This window comes from Microcaecilia unicolor, chromosome 2, assembly GCF_901765095.1.
Source record: "Microcaecilia unicolor chromosome 2, aMicUni1.1, whole genome shotgun sequence".
NCBI lineage: Eukaryota > Metazoa > Chordata > Amphibia > Gymnophiona > Siphonopidae > Microcaecilia > Microcaecilia unicolor.
Genome location: NC_044032.1, coordinates 349,162,141 through 349,187,703, shown reverse-complemented (window position 1 = coordinate 349,187,703; position 25,563 = coordinate 349,162,141). Strand labels below are relative to the sequence as shown.

Below are 25,563 nucleotides of genomic sequence, written 5' to 3'. Positions count from 1 at the left end.
AAGGTGCCCACTGGGATGGTCTGCTTCTTTTGCTCTTGCCTGGGGATCTTTACTCCAGCCCTGAGCTTGAGTACTACTACTACTATTTAACATTTCTAAAGCCCTACTAGGGTTGCGCAGCGCTGTACAATTAACAAAGAAGGACAGTCCCTGCTCAAAGGAGTAAAGGTCCAGCACTACCAAGGAAGTAAAAAATGTGCCACAATTTAACACAGGTTTTCACAGGAGCAATTTCAGATTATATTTATTACATGATAGGCTTACTGAGCTGGAAAACTGAGAGTAAACTTCTGCATGAATGAGCAATTTCAAGGGCACCTTTAGCCACAAAACGGTGACTTAATGCCTATGTAAAGCACAGTGAATGCACTTGAAACATGTTTCTTTAAGTTTCATGTTTCATATCTGACGTACTGCCTATTCGGTCATTCCATGTCAATTCAACCAATGGTCCTCACCTCACTATTTCAAAAATTTCCAATCTTATTTAACAAAGTGCCACTTTCAGTGCTACTAACAGATAAAATATGAAAGCTTTTCCTTTAATATCTTTGGCACAGTGATTTGCTGAAAGTAGCATTTTGTTAAGCAAGACTGAATAAGATCTAATTTTTGACAATTAATATCTCAGAAACCATTGGGGGCTTATTTTCAAAGCACTTAGACTTACTAAGTTCCATAGGTTCCTATGGAACTTTGTAAGTCCAAGTGCTTTGAAAATACAAACAAAAAACAACTCCATAGATATGTTCGCAACTGTATTATACATTCTATTGGTATAAATGAGATATGCAGGCAGCAACCAATTTACAAATAATATTAAAACATACAATATTCTTTACTGTAAATGGCCAATTGATTTTTGCACACTCTTGTATCTGTATGCAGTCTATGTTTGCTATTCATCCCCATTTGCTAATTCTTTACACAATAAATTTGTTCACATTAAATCTGACGGATGATTTACTGTCAGACTGTTTCTCACCCTATACACCAATTACCCACTATTGGGAAACTGGAACAAGCTGGACGGTTACACATTCCTACATGGACACTACATGCCAGCAGAATCCTCCACCTCTGTCACATATGCAGAACATGGACAAACCCTCAACTGATACACAATAGACAAAATATGGGGCCATAAGAAACTGGAGACCCCCTCCAAGAAAGATAGATTATATATGCAGCGAAAATACTGGTAAAAGTAACAAATGCATTTTCTTCCATAATCCGCTAAATACAAAATTAGAAAAGATATATTTTTCTAAAGAAGTAAATATCCATGAGCAATATATTTAAAAAACAAACAACCATGAGCAGCATATCCCCCTTTCTTTTCCCTCCCATCCATGAGCAGCACACGCATGTCCCCCTCTCCATCCCCTTCTATATGCTGCATTTCTCATTTTTCCTTTCCCTCTATATATGGCATGTCTCCCTCTCTTTTCCCTTAAGTTCTCTCCCTCTCATCCACATTCAGCTTGTCCTCTTCTTTCCCTCTCATCCATGCAGCTTGTCCCTTTCCCATCTCATCCATGCTGCTTGTCCTCTTCTTTCCCTCTCCACGAAGCTTGTCCCCTTTCTAACCCACTCATTCACACAACTTGTCCTCTGCCTCACACATGTTTTGCAAACCCCCTCCCACTCCCTGCTCCTACCTTACCCAGCCCTGGTGGTCCAGTGGTCAGCTGGGGCAGGAGTGATCCTCATACATTCCTGCCCATGCAGTCTCCACTGTCCTGCATAGTTTGTACTATTGAAAATGTCTGCCGTGAGTTCCTGCAGCAATCTCACAAGACTGCTGAGAGTTCCTACGGTAATCTCACGAGACTGCCGCTGAAACTTAACTCGCAGACTCACAGCAGACATTTTCAACAGTACAGACTATGGAGGAGAGTGGAGACTGCATGGGCAGGAACGAATGAGGCTCACTCCTGCCCCAGCTGATTACAGCAACAACTGGCTCGCAAAATTGGACAAAAGTCAACCGGCTCCAGCACACCACTACCTCCATGTGTCCTAGCTCAAACTGGGTCTCAGTTTCTGCATCTACACAAAATTCTGAATGGTGCAAATTTCACAGCTGTAAATCACTTAAAGGCAGAGTTATTAAGACCTAAAAGGTGCCCAAACTTTCTGCCAGCCATGAGCAGTTCTGACCCCCCCCCCCCCCCTCCACTGGATAAAAAGGCAAAATCTCAAAAACCGTTGTAGTTAGAAGTCTGAAAGTTTGTAGTTTTTCATCTTATATATTGGTCTCCATTCTGGTAGATTATCAATTTTAGATATGGTGAGATGGGGTGGTTTCCAATTTATGGTTGAATTGACATGGAATGACCCTATTGCAAAAATGTCTGATCAGTTTATTTTGTATTCAATCATCTAAAATATTAAAACATTCTGAAAAAATAAGTTACAATATTTACAGAAGAAAAAGAAAAAGCATAAGGTCATTGTTGGATATAATAGTTCTGCTGCATCCCAGGCTCTAGTCTAAACCCAAATCACCCAGCAACAAAATGATCCCACTACATTCAAGAATAAAATGCTTTTGTTAAAAAAAAACCCCTGTTTTAAATTTCTGAAATGATATCTCGAACTGCAAGTAGCTTGACAAATCATTTCAAAACAATGGGGATGTGACTGCAACTGAAAAAATTGGAAAGAAGGAATCACTGAAAACTTTTCTTGATTAGATCTAAGAGTTTGTGCAGAAGCCTAAGGAAGTATATAGTGCAACAGAAAGGAAGGCTCTCCAGTATAATAGATCTTATGAATTAATATAAATATTTTAAACAGTAAATGATAAGCCACCGACAACCAGGTTCCAACTTAAAAAAATGAAGTAACATGGTCAAGTTTTTGGATCCCATAGGTTTAATGGCAGTATTTTGAAAAGATATGCCCCTGGATTGTATATATGGTACCCAAATTGATATGCATGCCTGAGATGGTGCATGCAAATTAATTGCTTAGGGGTCCTTTTACCAAGCTGCAGGAAAAAGTCCCTGCGGTAGTGGCGGAGTTGTTTTTCCTGCACACTAGGGCACTTTTTACCGGCCCTTTTTACTGCAGTGGGTAAAAAGCCCCAAAAACAAAATGACCATGCGGTAAGAAAATTCTTACGTGGCCATATGGCGGGGAGCCTTACTGCCACCCACTGAGGTAGCAGTAAGGGCTCCAGCGGTAACCAGGCAGCACACGGTGATCCCCGATTACCGCCGGGTTACCGCTGTGCTAACCATTTCTAGGGTTTTTTTCCCTTGGAAATGTTGCTCTCTCGGCCCGGAACTACCCCCCCCCCCCATGACCGGGCCCCCTCAATGAGCTCAATAACATCAATAATTGGGGTGTTAACAACCAATTATTGATGTTAATTGGTACTCATTAATAATTGCATGTGCATATGCATTCCCATAGCATGTATCTTGAAAGGGGCGTGGCCACAGGAGGAGCATGGGCATGTCAGGGTGATCCAAAAATTTGCACACGTAGTTAAAAGACTCTTGGTCAGTGCATTCTGGGCACCAGCATTTACACCAGGTTCCAGCAGGCGTAAGTATGACACCCTAAGTTAGGTGCAAGATCTGCGCTTAAGTGCTGTTCTATAGAGGGGCATGGCCTTTACAGAATAGTGCTTTGCGCTAATATTTTCCAGCACCTAATTTTGAGTGCCATTTATAGAATCTGGCTATGATGTCTTGGTAAGGTAAGCATGTATGTAAAATATCAGTGCTATGCATTTATATTTCCTTCAGTGTCATGGTTACATATTATCCCATCATATTTCAAAGGTCTCGTCTGTTTATTTGGACATCTGAGGTCAGCACAGATGCCTGAAACAGTCTGCTATGCATGCTGAAGTTGAACTCCTTAGGTTTTCTGAGAGTGATGAGACTGGGGTTATTCAAGAGCGTATACAGCAGTAGCCACCTTGTCCTAGCCTTGTTTGTGACTTTAGCAACTGCAATAACAAAAGATGTAAAAAAAAACAAACAAAAAAAAGTTTTAGACATTTGAGTCCCCAAAGTGCATTTGCGTACATCAAATCAAATTTTAGGATTTTTATAGATTAGTTATTCTAAAACCTCAAGTGGAGTGGTTAGTGCAGTAGACTGAGAACCTGTGGAACTGGGTTTGATTCCCACTGTAGCTCTTTGTGATTCTAGGATAATGCAACAAAATAAATATTGCAGTCAGACCTAGAACATCAATATGCCTATTGGGAAACCGAAAAGCTGAATTATTACAGAGGCTTAAAGTAGAGAACGATGCAGGGACAAAGTTTATTCTTGTCCCCATGAGCTGTGTCCCCACACCATCCCCGCGAGCTTTGTTCTCGTCCCAACGAGCACTGTCTGATCCCATCCGCAGAAGCCTTGGAGAGTTATGATTTTATATTGAAGTCATTTTATTAAAGTACAAAAGGAAACAATATTCTGTACAACTGTTTTACAAATCACAACTAATACAGAACAAGGATTTTTTAAAGAAACCCTGTCTTCCCTCCCCCCTCACAAATATCCCTTCCAGTATTGGGAAAACTGAACAAGCCAAATTACTACAGAACGCTACATAGAAAATTCATGCTAACAGAATACCTCAGTCACACATGGAGACCACAAATGCCAAATACATAACAGCTGACCAAAAATTATAAACATATATTAAACCAAAATCCCAAGAAGCTACACCAAAGAAATAGAAAGAGATGCATTTCCTCCGATGCCATGCAAAATTTAATAATCACACATGCCAGGGATGGTGTTAGGGGACTGCAACTAGGACAACTGTCCCCTGGCCAGAGACAGCCTTAAGCTCCAAAATTTCTGCCTGGGCCCTAGCCACGTCTAACATCAGATCTCGCAGGATACACATTTCAAATCTGACATATTCTAATCACAATATAGAAAATACAATTTTTTTCTACCTTTTGTTGTCTGGTCATTTTATTTTTCAAATCGTGTTGGTCCCAGGCTCTGGTTTCTGTTTCCCTCTGCCTTCTCAACTCACTCGCCAGGGTCTCCTGCCCATTTGACATTTCTTCTTTCCCCATGTTCACCATCCATCTTCCATGTACAGTGGGGGAAATAAGTATTTGATCCCTTGCTGATTTTGTAAGTTTGCCCACTGACAAAGACATGAGCAGCCCATAATTGAAGGGTAGGTTATTGGTAACAGTGAGAGATAGCACATCACAAATTAAATCCGGAAAATCACATTGTGGAAAGTATATGAATTTATTTGCATTCTGCAGAGGGAAATAAGTATTTAATCCCTCTGGCAAACAAGACCTAATACTTGGTGGCAAAACCCTTGTTGGCAAGCACAGCGGTCAGACGTCTTCTGTAGTTGATGATGAGGTTTGCACACATGTCAGGAGGAATTTTGGTCCACTCCTCTTTGCAGATCATCTCTAAATCATTAAGAGTTCTGGGCTGTCGCTTGGCAACTCGCAGCTTCAGCTCCCTCCATAAGTTTTCAATGGGATTAAGGTCTGGTGACTGGCTAGGCCACTCCATGACCCTAATGTGCTTCTTCCTGAGCCACTCCTTTGTTGCCTTGGCTGTATGTTTTGGGTCATTGTCGTGCTGGAAGACCCAGCCACGACCCATTTTAAGGCCCTGGCGGAGGGAAGGAGGTTGTCACTCAGAATTGTACGGTACATGGCCCCATCCATTCTCCCATTGATGCGGTGAAGTAGTCCTGTGCCCTTAGCAGAGAAACACCCCCAAAACATAACATTTCCACCTCCATGCTTGACAGTGGGGACGGTGTTCTTTGGGTCATAGGCAGCATTTCTCTTCCTCCAAACACGGCGAGTTGAGTTCATGCCATAGAGCTCAATTTTTGTCTCATCTGACCACAGCACCTTCTCCCAATCACTCTCGGCATCATCCAGGTGTTCACTGGCAAACTTCAGACGGGCCGTCACATGTGCCTTCCGGAGCAGGGGGACCTTGCGGGCACTGCAGGATTGCAATCCGTTATGTCGTAATGTGTTACCAATGGTTTTCGTGGTGACAGTGGTCCCAGCTGCCTTGAGATCATTGACAAGTTCCCCCCTTGTAGATGTAGGCTGATTTCTAACCTTCCTCATGATCAAGGATACCCCACGAGGTGAGATTTTGCGTGGAGCCCCAGATCTTTGTCGATTGACAGTCATTTTGTACTTCTTCCATTTTCTTACTATGGCACCAACAGTTGTCTCCTTCTCGCCCAGCGTCTTACTGATGGTTTTGTAGCCCATTCCAGCCTTGTGCAGGTGTATGATCTTGTCCCTGACATCCTTAGACAGCTCCTTGCTCTTGGCCATTTTGTAGAGGTTAGAGTCTGACTGATTCACTGAGTCTGTGGACAGGTGTCTTTCATACAGGTGACCATTGCCGACAGCTGTCTGTCATGCAGGTAACGAGTTGATTTGGAGCATCTACCTGGTCTGTAGGGGCCAGATCTCTTACTGGTTGGTGGGGGATCAAATACTTATTTCCCTCTGCAGAATGCAAATAAATTCATATACTTTCCACAATGTGATTTTCCGGATTTAATTTGTGATGTGCTATCTCTCACTGTTACCAATAACCTACCCTTCAATTATGGGCTGCTCATGTCTTTGTCAGTGGGCAAACTTACAAAATCAGCAAGGGATCAAATACTTATTTCCCCCACTGTATGTGTACCTATCTTTCCCCATGTTCAGCATCTCCCTTCTCTGAGTCCCCTATAACATTTATACAGTTTCCCTACTGGAAGGCAGGGCCGCCGAGAGACTAAGCTGGGGCAAGGCACCCCCCCGCCCATCGCCTCCCTTCAGGCCTTCCCTCACTGTGTCCCGCCCTCGTCTGATGTAACTTCCGGTTTCCGCAAGGGCGGGACACAGGGAGGGCCCGAAGGGAAGGGAAGCGATCTGCCTTTCCAAACGGAGCTCAGCTGAGGTGCTGCCGATTTTAATGCAGGGGGCCCAGTGGTGGACGGAGCAGAGGGCAGGCAGATGAGACCGGGGACTGCAGCGCCGGCAGCCTGGCACCGGGGCCCCCTTGGAGGCCCGGGGAATTTTGTCCCCCCTGCCCCCCTCTCGGCAGCCCTGCTGGAAGGAAAGAGCCACGGGGACCAGAGTAAATGTTTCCATGAACAAGTCTATAGGAGTAATACAAACTGATATCTAAACTGTTAAGCCACATGGAGCCTGCAAATGGGTGGGAAAATGTGGGACACAAATGCAATAAATAAATAAAATAATACAGATTCAGAGAAGCCAAACTGTTTCCACTAGATATAAGATCTTACAGGTTTGCTAGAAGCAGTATTTTACAGAGTTACTTTATCAAATGGGAATTCTCACTAATTGTTCTTAGGAAATCTCACCTGTTGTTGAATTTGTGAAAATATGAAACTGAGACGGTCTCTGCAGCAGGTGAAAACCTCTTAAACTCAGTAGGATGTGACAAAAGCTAACCAAGACGGGATTACTGTGATAGTGATCCATAAATAACATTCCAATCCAAGTGTTGTACCCTGCATTGAGAAGAAATAAATCCAAAAATAAATTAAAATATTTAAATAAAGAAATAAATGTGACTCTCATTTCTTTTAAAGGGAGTGAATAAGTAGGAGTGGAGTGATGAAAGGGAAGTTGAATATATTGTATAGATGTAGCCCCTGCTTTGTGTTCTCAGTGTGAAGTGGGAGGAGGGGGAGAAGAAGGGGCTCTAGGTTTAGGTCTATTCACAAGCAAGGACAAAGATTATGGGGTCAATATTCAAAGCAATTTAACCAGGTAGGAGAAACTCCTGCCTGATTAAATCACTCGTGTGGGGGTATCAGCTGATATTCAGTGCTCATAGAGGGGTTGGAAAGAATTCCATAGGCCGTGCCCTGCCCCTTGCACATTAAGGGGTAGATTCAAGAAAGGGTGCCAAAAAGTAGGTACCAAAAATATGGGTGCTAAGCACCTGTTCTGCCCCTATATTCATTGAAGCAGGGTATATTGTTATGTACATTTAGTATGAGTGCTATTTGTATTCAATTGCATTATCTGTGTATTAGATAGCACTGTGTACTAGGGCTGCTACCACTACAGTTTGCAGTTTCCTGTGACTGGCTTCTGAGCACATGTCCCTGTCCCTTGTGTATTGTGGGCATTCCCTATTGTCTCTAAGGGGTCCTTTTACAAAGCTAAGGTAGTGTGGGCGCATCTTTTAGATGCTAGGCCATTTTTTACCGTGGCTGGGAAAAAGGCTATTTTTTAATGGACTGGGAAATGGGCCTGCACTAATATTAAAACTATCATGCCCCTACTTACCGCCACCCATTGACTTAGTGGTAAGAGCTCATGCACTACCCATGTGGTAACCATGCAGCATGCATGAGGCCTTACCGCTAGGTCAATGGGTGGCGCTTACCACTAGGTTATTTTCTACCACGGGATTTGGCACACGCCAAAATCAGAATTACTGCCATGTGCACGCTCTATCCCGTCAGTAGTGCTGATTGGGCACATGCTACCTGCACGTTAGCCCTCCCACACCTTTATAAAAGGGCTCCTAAGTTCTGTGCCAGGGCCAGCCCTCTTTTTTCTCCTTGGGGCTGTAGAAGACAGCCTAAGTCTTCCTAGTATACCTTTGTGATCAGCAGCTGTTCTAGAGGCTGATCCTTCTCTTAATCTACTGTGATTCCATCAAGATTCTTCACCACATTTATTCTCTTTTGAGTATTACAGTTTTTGTTCTGTTGGACTGAGGTTCAGGCCATCTCCTTGCCTCTAAGGTGACTAGATACGGACTCTATGTGCAGAGGGCAACAATTCTTTCCAAGCTACTGAACTATAAATTGATTTTTGTTTGCTATGAATACTACTTTAAAGGTCAGTTAGATTAAGAACTAAGAGTCTACTGGAAAAGTTTTTTTTACTTGGGAATGGTTTATGCTGGCTGTTGAAGCTTTGTGACCACACTTTGCCTAGAACAGCAGAGCACCAATTCTATAGTGGCAATTTTGTGCAAAATTGCTATTATGGAATAGAGCGTAAGTTGGTGTAACGGAAAAGTTTGTGCTTGATATTGAGTTCTGCCTAAGTCTTATTATCATATTTAATGTTTCCTTGAAAGTACATAATGAGTTCTGCCTAAGTGTTATCATATTTAATGTTTCTTGAAAGTACATAATGAAATAATATCATAGTTAATGCTCTCTTGGAAGTACATAATGGACTCCCATATGGATATTTAATGCTCTCTTTAAAGTACATAATGGACTTTCAGGACAGGAATTGATAGCATTATCATATTAAATGATGAAGTAATTTGTACTAAATGGAATGACAACATGCTTAGGGCTAGGGACGATGTTTCACATGAATCTCTGGAAACCTGGCCAGTTCCTGGGGATGCATTAAGAAACTGTCACATCCTTAACTATACGTCAGCCCTATTCAATTGAATGAGATCATGTTTATTGGTCTGTATAAAAGCTGGGAGCTAAGGGCGGACAGACGGAGGTTAAAATTCAGAACAGGAGCAAATGTGCTACCCAGGCCCCTTGTGCCCGCTGAGACTCTCTGCCTGGCTACACTCCAAGCCTCCCAGCCGCTGACGGAGATGTTGTCAACTCAAGTGGTGATGTATGATTTATTTGCTTGAATAAAGTTTATGTATAAACCTTTGACTGCCTCTATAATCTATGTCTGACAGAGATATACTTGAAAGAACCTAAAGCAGAACAGTTGGTATGCACATGCCTGACTTAAGGCACAAGCACTTATACCATATCAAAGGCTGGTGTAAATGCTAACACCTACAATTGGCAGTTGCGCCCCTGATCTGCCCATGTGCATGCCCCCTTTGTAGTTGTGCACTACAGTATTTAGACGCTAAGTTTATAGAATAGCACCTAAGTGCAGTTATGCGCATAACTACAAATTAGTGCCAATTAGCACCAATTAATGACACTTAAGGGCTATTATTGATACTTAAAGCTAATTAACAGGTTAGATGTGTGCAACTGGCACTATCTTAAACATGTGTGCCCAAATCTGCACACTAGGCACACACCTTTATAGAATTCAGGGATACATGCCTTCTTTTGTAAGAATCTAGAAAACAAAATATTTACTGGGAGATGAATTTGTTTCTCCCATTTACCCGGTCACATACCACTTGCTTCTCTATTGCAGGATCTTCTAATGCACAGGTAGAGAATGAAACAGGGATTGGGACCCATGGCAAATCCACAGTTAAAAACAAATTACCGCATTTACCGGGCGTGTAGGAGCAAAACTTTTTACTACCCTGTGTTTCAGAACTTGCAAGTTTCTTATAGAATGTATGCAGATGATGTGCAATTATTTTTCCATTTGAGAAGCATTGTTGTGATCCAACACTGAAGTTAAAGAAAATTTTTAGATGAGATTGTGAATTGGATAAGACAACATAAAATGTCCTTGAATGTCGCAAAGACAGATATAATGTATGTGGGTAGAACCCTTTGTTGAGAACATTTGAATATCAGGGAGAAAAATTTATTGTGAAACCATTTGTTTCCAGTCTTGGAGGGTTTTTTTTTTTTGGATATCAATTTGACAATGCAAAAACAAGTACACCATGTAATTTCTACATCTTTTTTCCAACTTCGGAATCATTCATTTGTGTATTTAAAATGTAAACTTCTACAAAAGAGATGAAGTGAAGATGTGATTTCATGTGCCCCAGTGAAAGGAGAACTTAATTTTACTTCCATTTAATTTCAATATATTCCATTTTAATAATAATAGGCTTCCCAAGGCAGATTACAACAGTTAAGATGAACCCATCAGGAAACAGGATATCGTCACTGAGATTTGACCATGTATTACTGCATTGTATAGAACAGTGTAGAAAAATGAGCACAAAACATAGAGTTTAATCTCACATGTGGGTCGACGTCTGCGTTGGCCCGGGAATTGGACGGCTATTTTGCAAGCAAAATATAAAAAAACCTTTCCAGAGTCTTCTGGCGCGCGTGCAGCGTGCACCCCACATGCGCGGCCGTCTTCCCGCCCGTCGCATGAACGTTCCCGCTCTGTTATTTTTTCTCCGCGGTGAGGTGCGGTCGAGTTTTTCTCCACTCCTCTCAGGCCTGGGAAAGAATTTTCTGTAGTTGGTTTTGTCTTTTTTCTTTCATTTGTAGTGATAATTTTCAGTTAAAAAAAAAACTCCCGTAGTTTTTTCTTTACTTTTCTGCTCCTTTTTAAGTTTCTTTTGTTTTTTCAACGGCCGCGCAATCGGGTTACTCCCTTCTTTTGGTGCCCTTTTTTCTTTTAACAGGCACGATCGCGTCTTTTGATTTCGCTGAAGCCGTTTTTTCTTCCATGTCATCGAAGACACCCAGCGGCTTCAAACATTGTACTCAGTGCAACTGGACCATCTCGGGTACAGATACCCACGCTTGGTGTATCCAGTGCCTTGGGCCCGACCACAGCCTAGCTGCTTGTAGTCTGTGTCTTCATATGAAGAAACGGACCCAAGCATCTCGAGAGGCCCAACTTGAGAAGCTTTTTGGGGCTTGGTCTGGTCCTTCGACGTCGACATCTGTACCGAGGTTGGCGGCATCGACATCGATGGACGCATCGACGTCAGGAGCAAAGGTAATGGCTGCGGAACAACCAACTTGTGCTGGGAGCAGTGAGACATCAAGTGGGTCTCCACCTGTCTCGAGGCCTCCTGCTATGCAGGCCCCCCGGGGCCGATCTTCCTTGGACCTGGCCCCAAGGAGACATGAAAATTCCACGTCTTCCTCATCGGTACTGAGAAGTCTCGATGACGGGCGTCGAGTGAAGGCGAAGAAGCACCGTCATCGATCTCCTTCTACTGACGTGCCGGGAGCTCCGGGGCGTCGAGGGATTCGGCATCCGAGAAGTGTCTGCGCCGAGAGGATCGCTCCCCCTCTATTCAGGAGGTGCCGATGTGTCGGTCTAGCAGCCCGGTACCTGCTCCCGAGCCTCAACAGATTCTGCCACCGGCTCCTATTCTGACCCCGCAGCCTTGTCCGACGGCGGCTCTCGACGAGCGCATCAGGGCCCTGCTTCCAGAGCTTCTGAAAGGGTTACTGCACCAGGCTACTTTATTGTTGGGGGGTGCTTGCGCCTTCCATACCGTCTGCTACAGCGGTCTCTGGCCCTTCGCCTGTGGTGAGGTCCCCGACCTCGGTGCCGCCTGCCACCCAGGTCGACTCCCCTTCGACGTCGGTGGAGGAAGCTTCACCTGAGTCCAGGCGTGTGTCGACGTCTCGGCACCGCCATCATTGTTCCTCGGCGTCGAGGCAGGCTCAGTTTCGGACTGCTCTGAGAGATGTCTTGTCCGATACTGAAGATGAGCTTTCGTGGGAGGAAAAGGAGGATCCCAGGTACTTTTCTTCCGACGAGTCCTTTAGGATTCCTTCTGAACCTTCCCCTCCACCAGAAAGGAGACTGTCTCCACCAGAGAGTCTATCCTTTACCTCCTTCGTCCGGGAAATAGCTGCGGCTATTCCCTTCCCTATGGAGGTTGAGGATGAGCCCAGGGTTGAGATGCTCGAGGTTCTGGACTATCCTTCTCCACCTAGAGAGGCTGCAACGGCTCCTTTGCATAATGTACTGAAGGAAGTCCTTTTGCGAAACTGGTCGTTCCCTCTGTCTAACCCCATGATCCCAAAAAGAGCTGAATCCCAATATTGGATCCACGGGGAACCTGGATTGATGAAGTCTCAGCTACCTCACAATTCCATGGTGGTGGACTCTGTTCTCAAAAGGGCCAAGAGCATAGGCGGTCGGTGGCCCAACTGTTTGGGGAGGCTAAAGGGGGCGGGGTTAGGGGTGGGGCCAGGGGTGGAGCTTAAATCCACAATTGTCTGATAACACAGAAAAAAAAAAAATAAAAGTCACAATTAATACCTTTTATTAAATTTAGATATCAGATATATATCATATGTCAAAGAATAAAGTGGTTGCTCAAAGCATATACTAAGCACAATCGCTCAACTGCAAAACACTATGCACAACTTTGTGCAAAAACACACTCAGAACCTTACTGTACCATAAATATTACACTGGGCAGAACCTAATACACCAATATACCACCCATATGGAAAATGCAGACTGTCAACAATATGAAACAAGGGATCATAATATCACAATTCTCATGTACAGCCACAAAACACCCTAATTCATGTTTAATGTGGGATAAAATGCCATAAATAAGTAAATAAATATAAACTTTTAATGCTGAGCACCTCATTCTCAAAGTGGACATATTCCAAACACTATAATGAAAATAAAATGATCTTTTCTACCTTTGTTGTCTGGTGACTTTGTTTTTCTGATCATGCTGGCCCAGTATCCAATTCTGCTGCTATCTGTCCTCTTAACTCCGTTTCCAGGGCTTCCTTTCCATTTATTTCTTTACTTTCCGCCTTTCTTCTTCATTTCTTGTCCTACATCCGTAAGTAAAAGCTGGGTCCTCCGCAGACTTGACTGTCCAGTGGATCCAGCTTCTGCCTATTTTCTCCATCCATGTGCAGTTTTTTTCCTCTTTTCCTTTTCCCTCATCTCATCTCCTTCCTCTCTCTTCTCTCCCCTCCCCTCTATGTCCAGCAATTTCTCCTCTCTCCCTGGGCCCAGTCCTCCCATCCATGTCCATCCATGCTCCTCTCTCCCCTGCCCCCTCCATTCATCCATATCCAGCAATTCCCCTCTCTCCCTGGGCCCTGCCCTGCCCTCCCATCCATGTTCATCCATGCTCCTCTCTCTCCTACTCCCCTCCATTCACCCATATCCAGCAATTCCCCTCTCTCCCTGAGCCCTGCCCTCCCATCCATGCTCCTCTCTCCCCTACCCCCTCCATTCACCCATATCCAGCAATTCCCCTCTCTCCTTGAGCCCTGCCCTGCCCTCCCATCCATGTTCATCCATGCTCCTCTCTCTCCTACTCCCCTCCATTCACCCATATCCAGCAATTCCCCTCTCTCCCTGAGCCCTGCCCTCCCATCCATGCTCCTCTCTCCCCTACCCCCTCCATTCACCCATATCCAGCAATTCCCCTCTCTCCCTGAGCCCTGCCCTCCCTCCCATCCATGCTCCTCTCTCCCCTGCCCCCCTCCATTCACCCATATCCAGCAATTTCCCTCTCTCCCTGAGCCCTGTCCTCCCATCCATGCTCCTCTCTCCCCTGCCCCCCTCCATTCACCCATATGCCATATCCAGCAATTCCCCTCTTTCCGAACCCTGCCATCCCATCCATCTCCCCCTTTCCCCTGCCCCAACTGCCCACCCTATTCTCCCCCCCCCCAAGATCCCTTTCCTTTTTTTTTCTTTTAAATTTACCTCCGAGTCTGGCAGCGCAGCGTCAGTGAACGTGCTCCCAGTGAAAGCGCTTCTCTTCGCTCAGTGTCCTGCCTTCTTCTGATGTCATGATGTCAGAAGAAGGTGGGACACTGGGCGAAGGGAAGCGCTTTTACTGGGAGCGCTTTCACTGACGCTGTCGCTGCGCTGCCGGACTGGAGGTAAATTTAAAAGAAAAAAAAAGGAAAGGGATCTTGGGGGAGAGAAGAAGGCGGGCAGTTGGGACAAGCGGCGAGCCCCGGGCGTCGTCGTCATCAGGATCCGATCTTCAGCTGGGGAGGCTTACCCTCCCCAAGCCTTTGATACCGGGCGCCTACGGCCAACAGTACTAGGGACTATGCCTTGGTGCCCCCAGGCAGAGAATCTAGAACCTTGGACTCTTTTGGGAGGAAAGCGTATCAAGCCGCTATGCTCGCTGCCAAAATCCAGACATACCAGCTCTTCACGAGCATCCACTTGCGGAATTCGGTGAGGCAACTGTCTAGCTTGGTTGATGCGCTCCCTCCGGAGCAGGCCGAGCCTTTTCGCCAGGTGGTCAGGCAGCAGAAGGCTTGTCGAAAATTCCTGGCCAGGGGTACATACGACACTTTTGATGTAGCATCCAGAATTGCTGCCCAGGGTATAGTGATGCACAGACTCTCATGGCTGATTGTCTCTGACCTGGAACATTCGACCCAGCAGCAGATGGCGGATGTTCCTTACCGGGGGGATACCTTTTTTGGTGAGAAAGTAGAGGATCTGGTTGACCAGATCAAGAAGCATAATGATGCTATGGATTCTCTCTCCCGCCGGGCGTCTTCTGCTACTACCTTGGATTACTGAGACCGAGTCAGCACGTCTTTTGTGTGGGGAAATCTTGCCTGACCAATTTACTTCAATTCTTTGAAGGAGTAAACAAACATGTGGACAAAGGGGAGCCGGTTGATATTGTGTATCTGGATTTTCAAAAGGCGTTTGACAAGGTACCTCATGAAAGGCTACAGAGGAAATTGGAGGGTCATGGGATAGGAGGAAATGTCCTATTGTGGATTAAAAACTGGTTGAAGGACAGGAAACAGAGAGTGGGGTTAAATGGGCAGTATTCACAATGGAGAAGGGTAGTTAGTGGGGTTCTGTAGGAGTATTTGCTGTGATCTCACCCACCCTGTGTGCACATGAGAGCACCTTTACAGCCAAAATGGACGCTGCAACCTTTCACCTATATGTCTGACTACCAACTGTGCAGAAGTCAGCATTCCAGCTTGTAATAGATTTACTGAAGCCTGCACCACCTCCAAGGTCACTCTGTATCGGGAGAGAATGCATGTCCTTGGGAGAGAGGGAGAGAGAGTACGAGATAAGACGGACAAAGGAGGCTTCATACAGATGTTGGGAGTACATGATGGGATTATTTCTGATTGGCTCCCTGAAACATGAGTGGTCTGAGAAGCGGGAACAGAAACAGACAAGAGTAAGTTGCTGAAGAACTAAGAGGAAGAACAGAAGCAAAGAAGAAGATAACACTTGCATTTCTGCAAGCACCTGATTTTCCTAAGAGACTTACTGATAATACCTGGCAAAGCTTCTCCCCAGGTTACAGCTGGCTACAGGATCTATACTGAGTCTGTATCATATGTGGCTGATCAAGACAAGTGCATCACCTGAGCTTGTGGGACCTCGCTGAGACCTTCGGCTGAGGCATTGGAAGGAATCTGATCTGGAAACCGGGACGGTGAGATCATAGTTTACTTCCTTCAGGCTGGGTTAGATAATTAGTCTGTGCTCGGACCCATCAGATGTGTGACGTCAGGATTTATGATCTCTAGTTGCTGTTAGCCTAGTATAAGATTTGTGTGGTAATCATTAGGATCTTGGTATTGTGTTTATCTGTCATTACAGATTTTAGCCATAGGATAATCATAGTTATTCTCTATATTTTTGGGTATCATTGTGTGTGCAATCAGGAATTGCTGATGCTATAAGCTGATAAGAGTTTTCTATATTTTTGTATATAACGCTGTATAAATAAACTAATATATTCCATTGGTCTGTCCGTTATTTTCCATGCAGCTAATGTTGGGCAGAGGCCACGCCCCCTAGACATAAGCGAGTACATAGGTAGGAAATTGGCCTCTTACAAAAACATATATATAATCCCCTACAAATTGGGGGCTCGTCCGGGATGGTTAGTGCAGGAAGGGAGCAGAATTTAAAACTGTTTCTGGGGCTTTTCAGAAAGCTGTTTTAACTCTCTGTTTTTTTTTTTGCACGAACTGCAGTTCCACCCTAGCTAAAAGGACAGACTTTTGTTTATACAGCTGTGTTTTATTGCTGTAATTGGTTGACAGATTTATTACTCTGAGCTCCAAAAGAAAAAACGGTTTCTCTAACTCTGTAAGGAAGGAACAGGGTGTGTTTAGTCTTTAACATGGCGACCGGCACTGTTGGCACATTGCCTGAAATTCTTCTGAGTGAACAGGAGAGGGGCGTGCTTAAGATATTACTGCCGCTCTCTCATAGTAAGGCGAAACCAGCTCCTCCTACAATAGAGTCTGTACGTGCTTTATTTGGTAGCAGGTCACCGAATAGCTCAGAAGCATATGCTACGGTTTTAAATACAATTATAAAAGAGAAACAGCATTTGTCACAATGGATGCTTTGTGAATTGGGCGTGTCTCTTTTGGCAGTCAAGGACTCTTTGATGAATGAGATAAGACAGATATCTGTACCTCTAACAGATCGCATAGCAGAGTTGCAGTTAGATTTGTCCCAGACTAGGGAAACTGTCCAGGAGCGAGACAGTGAGTTAGCTGCATTACGAGTTGATTTAGACACTGCCAGATCTGCTTTAGCAGGGACCAATGTAAGCCCCGCCCCACCTGACTCCTCTGAAGAGATTTGTACGGAGTGCCAGACACTGTACGATAAGTGTAAAACTTTGCAGTGTGACCTAACTGATTGTGAAGCACTTAATTCCACATTAAAGCAAGAAATTGCCCAGTACCTCGAGTCTTTTGATTCGTTGCAGGAGAAATTTTCTCGTTTGACTGATGCATTACACAACCAGATTAGGGAAACAGATAAGTTGCAGACATTAAATCGGGAGCTAAAACAGGTCTCAGAAGGTGTTCAGAGTGAGTTGCGCAGGGAGCTAGTGGCCACTCAAGAACAATCTGTGTCTGTGTTTCAAGATTGGCACGCAGCCAAGCTAGAGTTAGCGGAGGTAAAAGAAAAGCAGGAGACAGTCTCACTACAATTAGAATGTGCAGTGAAGGACAGAGATTCATTGTCTAAAGCATTAGATGAGTGCACTGTAAAGATTTCCACAATGCAGCAAGAGCTTACGCACATGGCGCAGGAAGAAGTGCCGTATACCTTAGAATTCCCCGACAGTTTTGCTGTGGGTCACCCAAGCCCAGCTCCCGAAATGAACCGTTACGTGAGCCGGGAGGGACCCGAGTTAAACACACCCACTGGGGGCATGGCTCCGGCTCTTTCCCGCCCCTCTGTACAATTCAGCCCCATAGTGGCTGGTGACCGAAGCAGCAGACCCGAGACAGTGCCACACCCATTGGAGGCACGGGCCCAGGGACTGCCTGCTGAAATCATCAGCTCACTTGGTCAGGTGCCTAGCTCAGGGCCTCAGCCTTCGGCAGATACACCCAGTTTTAGCAACGCACCTGCCCCGAGGTTCTCTACACCTGGTAGTGATCAGCGGCATGTCAAGCCGGAACCCAAGAAAGGAATGTCTATGGAGAGGCAGGCATATGTTATAAAGATGCTACGCACCGTAATAGCGCCTTTTAAAGAGTCTGCCTTGGTATCCATAGAAACCCATCTTAAGGCAGTGCATGAACTCCTGCAAACCATGCACGTCTCTTCTGAGAATGATATCAGAGCCCTCCTCAAATGGACCTTTAGTACCGAGTGCCATGAAGTTCTAGATTTGATCATGTCCGATAACCCTGATTTACGGTCAGTGGAGCAAGCCTTAGCGAAGCGCTACGGTCTCTTTGCCAACTCTCTTGAAGCTAAGCGTGCAGCGTATACTATTAGTTGTAAGCCGGAGGAGAGTCCGCGGGAGTGGGCCCATCGCTTGAAGCGTGCATTTTACCAAGGGGGGGTCCCGCCCGATTCTAAAGATCTTGAATTTGGTGATTTCAGGGAACTTTTTATACAGGGTCTGCCTGATCCGATAAAGATTCCCTTGGCAGGAAAAAACGCAGAACCCTATTCCAGCCTTCTCAAGCAGGCTGAAGGAATTTTTGAAATCTGCCGCGCCAAGCCCATCGCAGAGACTCTGAAACCGGCGTCCAAGAGTCGCAACAGGGTGATACCACCCGCTGTTTGTGCGGTCACTTCCACGCTTTCTCTGGAAAACAAAGCGCCGAGGCCAACTACGCCGCCGGGCTCTCAGGCCCTGCCGCGGGATGCAGCGCCCCCTATTGCACAGGAGGGACAGCAACAACCTAAAAAGAAGCGGTTTAATCAGAAGAAGTGGAATGCAGAGAAGATCCGCGCTATGCAAGCTCAGCTGGACCAATTGATGGCAAGATGTTCAATCGCGGAGTCTAGCAATGTACCTAAGACACCTCCATCTCATAAAAAGGTCAAATTCCAGAAGCAGAAGGACCAGTCTTCTAGACCGCCGACCCCTCCGGGGCTGAGTGTTAAATCTGTTGAGGTGGAACAGCCATCCTCTTCGGAGGAAGAACAAGCATGACTAGACGTGGCCACAAAACCTGTTACCGCAAGCGTCCCCACTGTCCACGTGGATGCGTTGTCGCCCATCAGTGAGGAGTCCCCCGTGAACCATGCTGCGTCTCAGCCCTCGAACCCGGAAGGGCCTCTTTCAAAAGACTCATCCCAGGAAGTCAGGTATTTTCTAGGTAAGCTTATATCTAAAGGTTACAGATATACCGTGGAGTTGTTAATTCAACAAGTACTTTCCTGTGAAGGTCTCCTGGATACAGCCTCAGAGGTGACTTTGGTCACCCAGGGCCTGTTTCAGAAACTAGAGGCATCTCTAGGGGGGGGTCAGGATGTGCTGCATGTCACACCGTGCGACTTGTCACTGGTGGCCTATGGCAATCAAAGTATTGGAACTGTGGGACAGGTTTGGCTATCTTTACAGCTTGGACAGATGACCGTCAGGCACCCTGCCATCATCACTACCAGTGAGGGTGAAGAATTTCTGATTGGAAATGACCTTTTGAAGAGATTTCGGCCTGTTTTGGATTATGACGAGGAAACGATCTGGTCTAAAGTCACTCGACCCCTTAAATATGTGCGAGGGAGATACTGGCGTACAGTCAGTGATGCCAACTCTGTGGAGCTACAGGACACTCCCCTGCGGACTGATCTCCGGTGTTCCGCGGATCCGCCCATGCGGGAGCCTCCTTTGACAGATGCACCAAAAGGGGGTCAGAAGCATGAAGAGCTGGTGCAACAAGCGGACCAACTAGAGATTGTTTCACAGGACTCAGCATCACTTGAAATCTCATCTCCTATCTCTGCTCCTGATTTTGCTCATCCTTGCAAGGTGACTGTCATCACCCAGAAAGGCGATGAATTCACCATACCAGTTCAAGTGGCTAACACCCAATTGCTTCAAGCTACTTTACTGTTCACTAGTGATCTCTCCTACATCAGTGACTCTTTGTACAGCCAAATTCGTAAGTCTGTACAACTTCCCTTCAGCAGATGTTCCTCTACTTCGGTACAGGTACCGGGACAAGGCTCCAAGCCGCTTGACGGAATATGTGGCCTTCCCTTGACTGTGGGAAAGAAGACATTCACTCACCACTTCTCTATTGTCCGGGGCTTGAGGGAACCCTTATGTTTGGGGTCAGATTGCCTTGTACGACTGGGAGTTTATGTGGACCTGGTGAATCTTGTCCTGTGGAGTAGAATGCAGAACAACCCAGTGGAACTTGAACCTACGGCTGTTTGTTTGAAGTCTGGACAGACCATTCCCCAGGTCTGTGAGGTAGTCTGTGACAAGGATGTAACCATTCCAGGAAGAGTTCGGGATTTTTCCCTCAAGCTTCGCCTCGCTCAAGGACAACGTCTGCTGGATGATGTAGTGTTCTTTAACCCACATGCCCACTTTCGAGACCTTGGATTGACAATTGGTGTTCTGCCATGTTTGGAGATCACCGGTACCACCTTATACCTGTTGGTCACCAATCCACAGTCTGCTGAAGTTGAGCTATCGGCTGGAGATTCTTTTGGCTTTCTGGTTGGCCAGTCCTTCCATGATGTCGAGGTAAGTTTGCCTATCCTTGGCAGGCTGCCTTCTTCTTGGGACACCTGCCAGGGGGGGGAGACTGACAGTTGGTTTACCTCTCCCAGGGGCCTCATATCTCTCGAGTTTGTTTGGCCCTATGATGCGACGTGTGCTCAGGTACAGGTGGAAGATGACTTCTTGTTTCTGTCCAGGGAAATGTCTGTACCTCAGAAGCCTCGAAGGGTGAATTCTGTGGAAACCTCAACCTTGCAGGAGGACATTGAAGAACAGGTGGAAATTTCATCCAACCAACCTTTCTCAGAGTTTGATGCTATGGTGAAAGAGCAAGTGGAACAGGCTGATGCTTGTACTACCCACACAGAGATGATGACAGGTAGGGAAATGACATTACCAATTCATTTGTTGTACAGGACTAATGATGTGAACTTGTCCAGTGCTACCTCCACTCATGAATATGTCACCCATTTGCGTAAGCATTTGCAAAGTGCCTTTGCCTTTGCTCAGAAAAATTTGGAAAGTAGCGCTAGAGGTAGAAAAGCCTATTATGATCAAGGGACTACCTCTAAAGAATACCAAATTGGCGACAAGGTATTCTACTTCAATTTTGCCAGAAACAAGGTTAAAGAAAGGAAGTTTCTACCCAGTTGGCATGGTCCTTTCCCTATAGTGGAAAAAGCTTCACCTGTGACTTACCAAATTCGCCTCAGAAAAAATTCTCAAGGTGAAGATAACCTTAAGTGGGTCCACATCAATCAGTTGAGACCATGTCACCCCAGTCATTTGGTTCCAGATACATGCATTGTTGAAATGACACAAACTAACCATGAAGCAGAATAGCTTCGTCTTCTTTTGTTTTTCAGCTACAAAGAAAAAAACAAAACCTTGAAGATCCGGTGCAGTTGCCTAACAGATTGATTCTGTTTCCGTTCCTGATGTCGTTCTTCAAGATGTTCCTGACGCCCTGCTTCCTAATCCATTGGTGGTTTCAACATCCCTTCCCCTTGTTCCTCATGATTTCCATTGTTTAGTCATGACTGTTGGAGTTTTCTTTGGCCAAGAATCATTCTTCGTGTTGGGGGGAATTGTTTGATTTTATTTTTATTTCAACCGATCCAGTGTGCCTGACAGTGAAGTTTTGGATGTGTGTTTGTTTGTTTTTGGGACATTTCATTGACTTTCTTTTTGAACTGTGTCCAATGCTTATGTTTGAAGACTTTCTTCATCATCACCATTACGTGGACCATTTTGTTCCTGTTTGATGTCTTCTTGATGTGAGAAGTTGTCCATTCACACCTCATTATTCATCACGGTCCACCCTATTGACTTTGCTATGGACCTTATACCATTTTTACAGTCCAAAGACTCTCACACTGTTGAATTATCTGTTGACCATGAGACTCTCGAGGTTGCAGATTACAAACGTCGTTCATCTGATGTCACCCAGTTCCACATGTCCACTCACGTTGTCATCCCACTTTTAACCATCTCGTGGGTCATCATGCTCCTGTGTGCTGTAGTGTTTTGGAGAGACCTTCGTCATTTACGCTATCGCGTAAACACTTTGTCACCTACGGCAATGAGATTGCAAGACTTTATGTAGTTACCTTTAACCAGAGTTTTGCCAACAATTTATTCCGTTTCACTTTTCTGTACTATTATGCTTTGCTTTGCATGATGTGATTTTCATGATCTATGTGATTATGGTTCATGATTTGTTTGATTAATTTCATGTGTTAAGACTTTTTAACTAACTGCACATGCAGGTTCTATTATTCAGTATTTTGCTGTATTAGCATTTTTAATTTCCTTGTGAACATTATTTTGCTTAATTGAACTGTTTGAAGAGTGTTAGTTTGCATTAGTTGAGATTTACTTTGAAACTTTTTGTAGTTTTGACCATGAAGTTTGTACCTGAATCCTGACTGAACTGTCTGGCTTATTTTTGTAGTTAGGTTGGAGAAGGCCTTTACTCCTTTGTAGTAATTTCCATCTCCAAGGGGGGGAATCTGTAGGAGTATTTGCTGTGATCTCACCCACCCTGTGTGCACATGAGAGCACCTTTACAGCCAAAATGGACGCTGCAACCTTTCACCTATATGTCTGACTACCAACTGTGCAGAAGTCAGCATTCCAGCTTGTAATAGATTTACTGAAGCCTGCACCACCTCCAAGGTCACTCTGTATCGGGAGAGAATGCATGTCCTTGGGAGAGAGGGAGAGAGAGTACGAGATAAGACGGACAAAGGAGGCTTCATACAGATGTTGGGAGTACATGATGGGATTATTTCTGATTGGCTCCCTGAAACATGAGTGGTCTGAGAAGCGGGAACAGAAACAGACAAGAGTAAGTTGCTGAAGAACTAAGAGGAAGAACAGAAGCAAAGAAGAAGATAACACTTGCATTTCTGCAAGCACCTGATTTTCCTAAGAGACTTACTGATAATACCTGGCAAAGCTTCTCCCCAGGTTACAGCTGGCTACAGGATCTATACTGAGTCTGTATCATATGTGGCTGATCAAGACAAGTGCATCACCTGAGCTTGTGGGACCTCGCTGAGACCTTCGGCTGAGGCATTGGAAGGAATCTGATCTGGAAACCGGGACGGTGAGATCATAGTTTACTTCCTTCAGGCTGGGTTAGATAATTAGTCTGTGCTCGGACCCATCAGATGTGTGACGTCAGGATTTATGATCTCTAGTTGCTGTTAGCCTAGTATAAGATTTGTGTGGTAATCATTAGGATCTTGGTATTGTGTTTATCTGTCATTACAGATTTTAGCCATAGGATAATCATAGTTATTCTCTATATTTTTGGGTATCATTGTGTGTGCAATCAGGAATTGCTGATGCTATAAGCTGATAAGAGTTTTCTATATTTTTGTATATAACGCTGTATAAATAAACTAATATATTCCATTGGTCTGTCCGTTATTTTCCATGCAGCTAATGTTGGGCAGAGGCCACGCCCCCTAGACATAAGCGAGTACATAGGTAGGAAATTGGCCTCTTACAAAAACATATATATAATCCCCTACAGTTCCTCAGGGGTCTGTGCTAGGACCGCTGCTTTTTAATATATTTATAAATGATTTAGAGATGGGAGTAACTAGCGAGGTAATTAAATTTGCTGATGACACAAAGTTATTCAAAGTCGTTAACTCGCGACAGGATTGTGAAAAATTACAAGAGGACCTTACGAGACTGGGAGACTGGGTGGCTAAATGGCAGATGACGTTTAATGTGAGCAAGTGCAAGGTGATGCATGTGGGAAAAAAGAACCCGAATTATAGCTATGTCATGCAAGGTTCCACGTTAGGAGTTACGGACCAAGAAAGGGATCTGGGTGTCGTCGTCGATAACACACTGAAACCTTCTGCTCAGTGTGCTGCTGCGGCTAGGAAAGCGAATAGAATGTTGGGTATTATTAGGAAAGGTATGGAAAACAGGTGTGAGGATGTTATAATGCCGTTGTATCGCTTCATGGTGCGACCGCACCTTGAGTATTGTGTTCAATTCTGGTCGCCGCATCTCAAGAAAGATATAGAGGCATATTTTCAAAGCACTTTGGGAGGCTAAGTTCCATAGGTTTCTATGGAACTTTGGGAGGCTAAGTGCTTTGAAAATGAGCCCCATAGTAGAATTGGAAAAGGTGCAGCGAAGGGCGACTAAAATGATAGCGGGGATGGGACGACTTCCCTATGAAGAAAGACTAAGGAGGCTAGGGCTATTCAGCTTGGAGAAGAGACGGCTAAGGGGAGACATGATAGAGGTATATAAAATAATGAGTGGAGTGGAACAGGTGGATGTGAAGCGTCTGTTCACGCTTTCCAAAAATACTAGGACTAGGGGGCATGCGATTAAACTACAATGTAGTAAATTTAAAACAAATCGGAGAAAATTTTTCTTCACCCAACGTGTAATTAAACTCTGGAATTCATTGCCGGAAAATGTGGTGAAGGCGGTTAGCTTAGCAGAGTTTAAAAAGGGGTTGGACGGTTTCCTAAAGGACAAGTCCATAAACCGCTACTAAACGGACTTGGAAAAATCCAAAATCCCAGGAATAACATGTATAGAATGTTTGTACGTTTGGGAAGCTTGCCAGGTACCCTTGGCCTGGATTGGCCGCTGTCGTGGACAAGATGCTGGGCTCGATGGACCCTTGGTCTTTTCCCAGTATGGCATTACTTATGTACTTATGTACCTTCCTCATCCAGGAGGTTTTTTGGAGGGAAGGGGAGTGCTCCCTATTCCTATGGTAGGCGTAGGTACAATCCTGCTTCTTGGCAGCCTGTTCAGGCTCAGTCCCAGCGTGCTCGTTCTCGTCAACAGCGTGCTCCTAAGGCCTCTTCAGCTCCCCAGCAAAAGCAAGGGACAGGCTTTTGACTGGCTCTAGTTCAGCATAGCATCAGTAAAAGTGTTCGTACCGGATGACTTGCCGGTCGGGGGGAGGTTGATATTTTTTCACCAAAGGTGGCCTCTCATCACAACCTCCGATTGGTGGGTTCTCCAAATAGTCCGGTCAGGATCCAAACCTCCAAATTGTCCACCAGGAGCTCATTCTTACAGTTCCCAGCACAAACAGATACTTGCAGAGGAACTCTCCGCCCTTCTGCAGGCCCAAGCAGTCGAACCCGTGCCACCAGGGGAAGAAGGGCTGGTATTCTATTCCAGGTACTTCCTTGTGCAGAAGAAAACAAGGGGATGCGTCCCATCCTAGACTTAAGCACCCTGAACAAATTTCTAGTCCGAGAAAAGTTCAGGATGGTTTCCCTGGGCACCCTTCTTCCCATTATTCAGGAAAACGATTGGCTATGCTCTCTGGACTTAAAGGATGCCTACACCCACATCTCGATACTCCCAGCTCACAGGAAGTATCTTCAATTTCGGCTAGGAACACAGCACTTTCAGTACTCTGCGACCAGAGTGTTTACCAAATGTCTAGCTATAGTTGCAGCATCGCTACGCAGACTGGGAGTGCATG

The 25,563-nt window shown here is 45.1% G+C and overlaps 1 protein-coding gene across 1 annotated transcript in view; it reads right to left on the bottom strand.

Annotated features, from left to right (window-relative positions):
• Positions 1–2,307: 2,307 nt before the first annotated feature.
• The window catches only part of LOC115463719 (stimulated by retinoic acid gene 6 protein-like), a 393,767-nt gene continuing 370,511 nt past the window's right edge, over positions 2,308–25,563 (bottom strand). Inside the window, exons 19-20 of the mRNA XM_030194443.1 lie at positions 7,369–7,518; positions 2,308–3,967 (exon numbers count right to left, since the gene is read on the bottom strand). Coding sequence (XP_030050303.1) covers positions 3,792–3,967; positions 7,369–7,518 — 326 coding nt within the window. The 3' untranslated portion in view covers positions 2,308–3,791. The remainder of the gene's footprint in view (positions 3,968–7,368; positions 7,519–25,563) is intronic.